This window comes from Formica exsecta, unplaced genomic scaffold (assembly GCF_003651465.1).
Source record: "Formica exsecta isolate Colony F162 unplaced genomic scaffold, ASM365146v1 scaffold3, whole genome shotgun sequence".
Taxonomy (NCBI): domain Eukaryota; kingdom Metazoa; phylum Arthropoda; class Insecta; order Hymenoptera; family Formicidae; genus Formica; species Formica exsecta.
Window position 1 is genome coordinate 1,367,273 of NW_021850256.1, and position 10,026 is coordinate 1,377,298.

Here is a 10,026-nt window from a genome sequence, read left to right on the forward strand (position 1 = left end):
ATTTTAATTTTTATTTTGCTCACAAAGCTTTCTCTATGAGGAAGCAAAAATTGAAAAATCCGCATGCTTAAAGCAGCTTAAGCATTGTAAGATAAAATGATGAGGAAGCAATGTGCAAGTTTTTAATTTGCACAACTCTACTTGTGTTAAGGTGGACGTTTACCATTTATCGCATCCTGTCTGTTTCCTTGATCTGTATATTAAAAGAGACATTAGTAATGAATCAAATTAAGTTAATTGAGTTATCGACACGATTATTTTACGTTGAAATTCCAGAATGTAATGGCTAACAAATTATTTAATAGTCATTTAATTATTGTAATGTTAATTACACAGATTTTTTGAAAACCGAAAAGTATAATAAATAAAATTATCTTGTCTCTCTTTCTGTTACGCCCTAATTTTATGATATTTCTTGTATTGAAAATGATCAAAAAATTATTTTTTCCTAGGTATGATTTACTTCGCAAAAAGATCTTCTCATTAAAATATCGATAAGCTTAAAAGGGATTCTCTATACTGTTTTAGAATAAAAATAATTTTCTTGAATCTGTTTTCTGACAGATTTTATTAATTTATATTAGAATTTCATCGCGATCATCATGGTGCATCTGACCACGAAAAATCTCGGTTTAGTGATTTCTGCGATTAAAAATCTTTGTGAGCTCAAGGGATCCACGTCGCAAGAAATTCTTCACTATGTATCATCCGCTTACAACATCCCGTCTGCTACGGCACGACGTCAGGTTGACATTAACAATATTTTTCATTCTTTCAATATGTAATCGTTAAACAAAACAATGTAGTGTATCATATTCAATGAGATTAAAGAAATAGTTATACATATATTCACAAAAATACTTGGACTATTGCAGATGCAAAGCGTTTTAAAACGCGGCGTCACGTGCGGTATCTTGAAGAAAAACGGGAATCGCTATAGTCTACCGATTGATAATAAGACCGCGCAGCAGGAGATAGCTATTCAGGAGATCGGTCTGCTGAACTTGTACTGTCAGCGGAGAGTTCAACGATCGAGAGATCGCAGGACGCGAATTCGGAGGGGCGCCTGTAGATGTGGGAGGAGAAGCGCACGACAAAGGTCACGAGGATGCGGGCCAAGGTCTTGCAGGAGGAGACGGCGGAGGAGAAGATGCACGTGCCGAGGTTTCGGTAAATGTGCCCGCAACAGGAAGACCAAGTCTAGGACGGAATATAATTTGGACGATGATAAATTGACCATATCAGATCAGAGTCCGATTGAGACCACCGTAGCTGGCGGCATTGAGCAAAGTTATTCAAACATGCTGCACGTGCAATAACGAAATTGTGAGAAGTTATTGTATTATGTGAATGTTATAAAAATATTGCGTCTTTCGATATTTCCAAATTTTATTGTATAAAATTTTAATTTTTTACATTAATATTAAAATTAAAAATTAATATTTAATTTTTGAGCAACCAAATACTGATTTTGGAAAATAAATGTTGCTTTGATTTTTATCTTTAGTTGTTTCTGTAAGAGTTTCTCATATTTAGTATGTATATTAAAAAATTTTGTACGTAACAAATATATTATTTTTGTAACTATATACGTTTTTTTGCCGCATTATTTTTATTACATAAAATATGTCAAGATAAAAACAAAATTAAACTTTAGATTTAAATTAAAATTAAAATTATTGTTTTGCATTATAAATTCATTGCGTTAAAAGTATATGTATTAAAATTTAAATCTGTCATCGAATTATTCAGATCGTTGCAAATGCTGCGTCATGTAATTGCTAATGATTATTAAATGGGAATTACATTCTTTTTATACACATCAAAGTAGAAAAGTCGTCGATACTTTTAATAAAAAAGTTTCTATGAATGCGTGTCGCAAATGAGCTATAAATCATGTTTTAACCAATAAGTTGAAGATAAAATTATGAAAAATATCTTTTATATTACGATTTAATGTATTAACAGATAAAATAATTTACATATTATTTTATACTTATTTTTTCATTACTACTTACTATATTTACATAATTTTATTTAAATTTTATAAATTCTCGATTTACGCAATATCATATATATCTGCAAACATTTTTTTTTCTCAATTGCTGATATTATCATATTGTGTAGTATTATTCTCTTTCTGGGACACTTTGTATATATATTCCAAGGGATATCATATGAATATACAAGACTGTGTTTTGCATACTAATGTAAACTTATTAACAAAAAAGTAAAGTAAAAATGTAAAGTCGCCATACTTCAATACATTTTTTATTGGTGATTGAGGCAGGATTACGCGTAATTGAAATTAATACGGAAAATGCGAGATATATCTCTCCGTTTGTGTGTAATAAAATCATAAATATTCTTGATCTATCACAGACATTGTAATAAATCACACAAACATACTCTTTTATAAAGTTACATCAATCTTATTTTTAATTGGAACAAATTGACAGAAGGATATCAAAAATTTATATCTTTAAAAGTGCAAGAAAAAAAAATTTTTACATATTTTATTCGCAGCAAATGGTATTAATTATATATCAAAAACAATCGTTTAAGATATATCCTAGCGCGTCAAATCAATTAATCTTTCTGAAAAACAATAAGACTAACAAGCGCATGTAATATCTTATTCTTTAAACGAGTCACAACTCCAAGCAAAAACTTGTTTACTTCAAGTTTGTGTGATCTTTGATATTTGATAATTATTCTGTTCTCTTTGTGGAATATAAATGGCGACTAAATCGCCATTAATTTTATATAACTTCATTTTTGCCCATTCAGATCGCAAAAAGTATAAATTTTAAAGCCATCAAGAGAGTTTTTTTCACAAATTTATTCAACACTTAAAAGACACTGTTGGAGACATCTGGTTTTACACTTTGATTTACCGATAAATGTTTTTTTTCTAATTTTAGTCAACCATCTTGATGATATTTATGATACATATTTTAAAATTCCAGTGGACTATTTGTTCGAGGCAGCAGTATAATTTTTTATTGTAAATTACTGTCGAATAAAAAGTTGATATTCAAGAAAAAACATTGCTATGATTGAGCATGTGTTTCCAAGAGCGCTCTTAAATGAGTTTTAAAATATTATGCTAATGACGTAATTATTATCGATTTAAAGTATGAACTATTTTTTTACTTTACGTGTAATTTGAGATGATAAAGTATAATTTGATTACATAGCGTATTTTTATGAATCTCAAGGGTAAAAGATCGAATCGTATATTATATGCATTTTATCAACGATTTCAAAACGTGCGATAATCGATTCTGGATTTGTTGCAGAGTAATGAAGAATAATGATATATTTCCCACATTTTAAAAAATATAAAATAAAAGTCTATGGAAAAATATGTAATATAAAAATTGACTACGTTTTCACAGCAATTTTTTTCTGTTAGATTTTTAAGGTAAAAGTTTATGCCGCGTTCCAATATAATTCATTTTACATATTTTTTTTTAGAAAAAGTGGAAATATATATTTGTATAATGAAATATGTTTAAAAATTTGTGTAAAATGTGTAGCACTATAAAATTTGTACATGTGACATATACATATAACACAATAAGAATGCAATTGATAAAATTAAACGTCTAATTGTATATGCGAAAAAAATATACTTAAATAATCCATATCACATAGAGTTAGAATCTGTCTTATAGAGCCGAGATAAGTAAAGTGCGTCTTACCTGTGGAGTGGCGAGCACAAAAGACAGCACCCAAGCGAATAGAACGAATCGCGAACACTTCTGAGATGTATTGAGACCCTTCATCGGATATCGCACCGCGACAAATCGATCGACACCGATCAGTACGAGCACAAAGGTGCTCAAGTACAGGCTGAACATCTGTAGGAACTTGAAGATCTTGCATGCAGCATTGCCCCACAACCATGCGACGTTATAACTCCAGATTGCTTCGCCGGCCAGGCAGAAGACGGTGACCAACAGGTCGGCCACTGATAGATGAAGGATGAGAGTGTAGATCGCCGAGCAGCCTCGCTGCTTTCGACGATTCTTTGCGATTGAATATATTGTCGCCGCATTGCAGACCAGGCTTAGAACCGACATGACCGTCAACACAATAACCTGGAGGTATACCGCTCTGGTCAGTCTAGGCGCGTGTTTCAGACACGTAACATTCTCGGCCGATTGTCCGACGAGAGTCTCGTGGCCGACGAAGTCGGTGAGGTTGTCGCAGGGAATAGGGAAAACGGCGGAGAGACCGGTAACGTTCGCTGATGAACCGTTGCTGCTGTTGATGATCGTCGACAGCTTCATCGTTCCCGGCATCGGCCGCACCTCGTTCCCTTGCACGAGGTTGTCGGAGCATTGGAGGCACGATGTCGACGGCCGAATGCGTGCCTCCATTTCTTCGACGAAATCACACGGTTACCTTAAAAGATGAGATGCATATTCCGCAAGCAACATCTAGAGTGGGAAGGATGATCTCAGGAATCTCGTTGAGTCTTTGTCTTCTTTTGGACACTGTCAAACCCGTTTCTACGATTCTCTTTCGAAGCGCAATCGCGTTTACTTTACATTCGGTTAGGCGATGTGGGGGAATGAAGCAAGTTCAGTGCGCGAGGGATATCATGTGCGTCAGAATTATATAGATTCGACCAGAGGGCATCGTGGAGATGTTCGAAGGACATTCTTATCTGTCAGAAGAAACGTATAACAAACGCTGTGTATAATATATATATATATATAATAATAATAATAATAATACATATACATATAGCAAATGTCGCATTAATTCGAACGTATTTTTTTCAGACTTAAAAGATTAATTATTCATATTCACATTTTGTATTTCACATTTGAAATAGTATAAGTGCGTTCTTAAAATAATGCTAATTTTAATTCTACGATATCTTTGAAAATATTATAAAACAAGAACGATAATAACTTCTGTATTGACTTTTTATCTTGTATATATAAAAGAGTAATGCTGGAAAATTTTAACTTATTTATTATAAAATATTTCTTCGATTTATTTTAATTAATTTATTTATTTATTAACCAAAATAATTTTTTGCGATAATTATAATAAGAAAGTCTTATTATAATATAATTATAATAAAAGAGAATCTCTTATCACAAAAAAACACAAAAAGAGAAAGAGAAAGAGAGAGAAAAAAAATATTTATAAAATTTTTTTAAAAGATAGCTTTGTAAATTATTATAAATTGTTAGATTACACGTAGAATTAAATTAGAATTAATTTAATTAATAATATTTGATTGCGAAGGATGAAATAGCAAAAATAGCCATTTTGACGTTGTACTTTTATTATCTTGGAAATTGATGCTTATCTTGTCATTTGAATAGCGAGTAAAGAATTCAGAGTAATTCGATCACAGATTATGCACGAGTTTTTCTACAGCGACGTAAACTGGTTTTAAATAAAAAGTTGGCCTTGAACGCTCTTGTGATCTCTTTCGTATCTTGTTTATGAAAAACTGAAAGCTAAATGATTCACAATTACTTCCTGAAATTGTATCAATATTTTTTTAATTAATTAAATTTTTATAGATTTACATGCATAAAAGAAAGAGTCAGAAAAATAAATTATAGATGTTTGTCTATCCATTTTATATATCTTTATCTAAACATGATTCGGTAATTTATTTTCAAGTTAAAGATATAACTTTAAATGTTTTAAACAATTTGAAAAGTTGCAAAAAACAATGTTAAATTGTATAAAGTATTTATATACATTAAATAATTATGTTTTTTATAAACAACTATTATCTGAGCATTCACTATTAATGATTATTTTCTCGATAAATTTGGAGATTTAGCTTTTCTTTAGTTAAAATATTATAATGTTTTGAACAAAAAGAAAAATGTTATTACGTAAATCACGTACACATTTTTTCTCGAGACATGATTGTATTATTTCGTTGATAGATAAATATAGAATCATTTTTCTTCATCTCATCCACAGACTTTCGAAAATTACAGTCGATGATAATTTCTCGATGTTCTTTCTTTTCTTTAACTTTTCAATATTTTTGTATGTTCAACGTGAACTTGAAAGTTAAAGTAAAAGATGAATCATAGATTTTGTGCAAAACCAAATGCGATTTATGATAGTTTAGTTTTGACATACGGAATTACACTGTTGTTTTATGCACGCACAAACGCAACGACGTTTCATTCACACTGCGTATTCTCGACTGATCGTAAAATACAATTCTATCTCGCTCGCCTGACTCTCGTATGTTGTCTTCCTTCATTACCTTGATCTTTCTTTCTCGTCTGAACATATTTCATTGAATGTTCTAGGATATCTACTGCAATTTAAATTAGACATTTGCCTTAGCAAATTTATTCTAGTGTATTATTGTACATGCTGCGCATTTGAGGCAATTTATAGATTGGCGATACTATACTCTGTCCAGAGAGAGAATGACCTCAGTCTGCGCATAGGCAGGCAAAGTGGGGAGAACATAGCGAAGTACTCAATACCGTATACGTAGATACGGCTTCTGTGGATGGAGACCTGCGCGAAACAGACGAATTTTCGTCCGACCCGAGGTCATTCTTTCATTGGACAGAGTATATATACAATAAATTGCTGTCTCGCGATACAATGAGATTATACAGAAAGAGAAGTAAAAAGAAGTTTTTTGTTTATAAATTCTTATCTTTTGTTTATAAAGTCTGATTAATTATAATAAATCGTATATTTCTAGCATTAAACACTGTGTTAGCTCTCTTTATTCTCTCGGCAATAATTGAAGATATATAAATCCCTCACTTGGTCGCAAAGTTATATTATTGTGTAGGGTCATTTCCTCATGTGTTTTCATACTCTTCACTCTCCACTTTCTGAATATTGCTGCTAATATGATTTTTTCTTCGGTTTCAGCGAATTTTTGTCCCATGCAGTTTCTTGGTCCACCGATAAACGGGATGTAAGCGTACGGATGTATGTGCTTTAAATTCTCAGGTAGAAATCGATCCGGATCAAACTTTAATGGATCCGACCAGACTGCTGGGTTTCGATGGACCAACAGGATTGGCGCTGCGACCGAAGTACCTTTCGGAATTACATAATTGTCTGAAATAAGAAAATATGTGTAGAGTTTAGAGGAAAATGACTCAATTGTCTCATTCATTCCAAATCCGTAAAATGTGTAGCTCCCAATCCTTCATTATCGAACTCATTGAATCAAAATCGTTGAAAAATTACTTAAGTTTGAACACGAATCATATTTATAACTCTGCAGATGACAGAATCAGAGAGCATTATATAGCCGAAGAAAGAAATTTCAAATATTTCTTGAAAAGAGTTAACAATCAAAATTCATTTTTCTCTTATTTTTAAACTTAAGAACTTCTTATTCTCTCTGATTAATAGCGTAGTCAAAATACACTTTTTGAAGATAAACTGCTATATGCGATCATATTTTGTTCTTACATTGCGTCGATTTCTTTTATTGTAAAAGCTTTAAAAGTATAAATGGTTTGTAATTCGAAAATAGGACACTTTCAAACATTTATTTATTTTTCTTTTATAAATCGTTTTAACGCAAAAGAAGCATAGATAGATTAAAAATATTTTGTTGTAAAACCAATTACTAATATATATTATACTATACATATACATATTTTCTAAGTTTCAATCTTCTAAGAAAAAATGTTAACTCAAATTGCATTTACATTTTGTATTGAATTGTCTGCTCATTTTCAAAGATTTGTATTGATTAAAATACAAAAAAAAAATCTTACCCATCTTTACGTCTTCTGATATTTTTCTTAAAACTGTGGGTATGCTTGGATATAACCTGCGTGATTCTTTTATAACCCTTTCAAGATATTTTAATTGTGAAAGCTCCTTTACGCTGGCTGGTCTCTGCGAATCTTTGAAAATCTCCTTTAGTTCTTCATGAATCTTCTCTTGACATTTGAGATTATTGCCTATACAAAAGAGCGCCCAACTGACGGACATCGCTGTTGTGTCATGACCCTGTTATTATTAATTATTATATAAAATCAAGAATTATATTATCGAGAGATAAAAAAAAGAAAAATAAAATATTAATGAAAAAAAATTTTTTATTACTGCAAATATGGTTGAAGTCACGTGTCCTCTCAAGTTTTCATTAGTTAATGAATCGCCATCTTTCTCATTCATATCCAGTAAAAGATCTAGGAAGTCTTTTCTTTTCTGCTTGTCTAGTTTGATTATAAATATATTTAATTAGAAGAAAAATTATTCGATATATTTTCCTATTAATTATATAGCAATATATCTTCGTACCTAGTGTATTGGAATCATCCTGCTTATTTTGTGATTTATTGTTCTGCATACGCGCGAGTTTTTTCCTTCGTATTATCTAGAAATTGCAATATTCTTATTATCAATATATTCTTATTATCGATATATATCTATCAAAGATCATGCTAGATTAATGGAGATGACATTTATAATGGTTTCTTTATGCCAACTTAGCCGAAACACTTCATAATCGAAATTCTTACCTCATCCGTAATGCTATGCATACTGTTAATTGTTGCTTTATATTCCCGTCCCTGAGGTAATGAATAATATATCCAATCATACATCCACAGCCATAATCGTTCTACACGCAATGCATGTAGTTTCATATATCTGAAATATATTTTATTATTAACTTTTTTACATCTTAGTTAAAAAAATATTTGGTAAGAATAATGAAACTGTAAAGTTTTTATTATTATTTCATTTATTCGTCATTTTTTCAGCCAAACTGTTTACTTTTGTCTCATTTTAATTAGACGTTGCATGACTAAAAATTAATATTTAATTAATTAAATAACGCAAGATATTTTTTGTGAGAAAATATTTTATATTAGAATGTATAATTATATATAGAAATTGTATATAAACTGACCTTTTTAAAGCCAATCGATATGACGTAAGTTGTTCATCACTTACATTTACACCCAGCATAGTTTCTAGGCAATCATTAATGTAGTTAATCTTTTACGATAAAACTATATCAATCTATTATATTGTGATTAATATATAGGGTGAGTCAGAAATATGTTTTAAATCTTCGTGAGCATGTTCTTGGAGAAAAGCATGTATCAAATAATTATTTTCTACTATTAAAATTTTTCATTTGTGGGTTATTTCAGACTTACGATATATCCTCTTTCTCTTTTTTTTGTGTCGTTTTCTTACCACATATAATGTTGAAAGCGGTCTTTTGTATAAATGGAATAATATCAATAATTTTCGTCGAATCTTCTGCTAACTTTTCTTCAATGCATTTTATTATAATTTCCGTTTTTTTGGACATTATGACAGCGTATTGTTCCAGTATATTAAAATGAAATAGAGGCAAAAATAATTTTCTATCTCTATACCACTGTTTAACTGAAATATGCAATGCATTTATGTATTACAAAAATATCGCTCTCTTTAATTTTGTACGCTCTTTTACTTTATACCACCAGCTATGACTAGTCAACATGATAGTATCTTTGTAAAATGTATCTTCAAAGTGCTATTCTAATATTTACCTGGAGCAGTAACAAGCCCATTACCTAGCCATGGTTTGAAGTAGTCATATAGTTCCGCTTTCTCAACATGTGTGTAACTTTTGAGAATGCTCTGTAAATTTGTAAAAACAAGATAATAACTCAAACGGCAACGCGGGCATAACAATACGTGGTATTTCACAAGTTTGAGAAATTAAAAGAACAATATTCTGTATATTTTATAGAGAAGATGGTATTTAATAATTCTAACATTTATATTATCGATCATAAAAAATTATTCATTCAAGAAAAATAGGTGAAGTATACCCAGGTATTTAGTAATACCTGGTGATTTGAAAATTTTGAGAAATATATATTTTATTTTATTTTATGTTTGTATTGGAGAGAGAGAGAGAGAAAAGTACGTTCGCAACTGAAACGTGGACTAAGATTGTTGTTCCATAAAAGTCTTACAATCAGTCTATATTTTATTTGAACATATCTAATATATAATTTATAATTACTCTAT

At 30.6% G+C, this 10,026-nt stretch overlaps 2 protein-coding genes across 3 annotated transcripts in view; both read right to left on the reverse strand.

The window, feature by feature from the left end:
• LOC115237562 (gonadotropin-releasing hormone receptor-like) overlaps window positions 1–6,174 on the reverse strand; it is a 10,895-nt gene extending 4,721 nt beyond the window's left edge. For both annotated transcript variants that reach the window (XM_029810690.1, XM_029810689.1), the window contains exons 1-2: window positions 6,136–6,174; window positions 3,708–4,678 (exon numbers count right to left, since the gene is read on the reverse strand). In XM_029810690.1, coding sequence (XP_029666550.1) covers window positions 3,708–4,388 — 681 coding nt within the window. In that variant the 5' untranslated portion in view covers window positions 4,389–4,678; window positions 6,136–6,174. The remainder of the gene's footprint in view (window positions 1–3,707; window positions 4,679–6,135) is intronic.
• A 164-nt stretch (window positions 6,175–6,338) lies between these two features.
• Window positions 6,339–10,026, reverse strand: part of LOC115237561 (cytochrome P450 4C1-like) — a 4,461-nt gene continuing 773 nt past the window's right edge. Inside the window, exons 3-10 of the mRNA XM_029810688.1 lie at window positions 9,540–9,630; window positions 9,199–9,393; window positions 8,906–8,969; window positions 8,514–8,643; window positions 8,293–8,368; window positions 8,095–8,207; window positions 7,761–7,998; window positions 6,339–7,089 (exon numbers count right to left, since the gene is read on the reverse strand). Coding sequence (XP_029666548.1) covers window positions 6,746–7,089; window positions 7,761–7,998; window positions 8,095–8,207; window positions 8,293–8,368; window positions 8,514–8,643; window positions 8,906–8,969; window positions 9,199–9,393; window positions 9,540–9,630 — 1,251 coding nt within the window. The 3' untranslated portion in view covers window positions 6,339–6,745. The remainder of the gene's footprint in view (window positions 7,090–7,760; window positions 7,999–8,094; window positions 8,208–8,292; window positions 8,369–8,513; window positions 8,644–8,905; window positions 8,970–9,198; window positions 9,394–9,539; window positions 9,631–10,026) is intronic.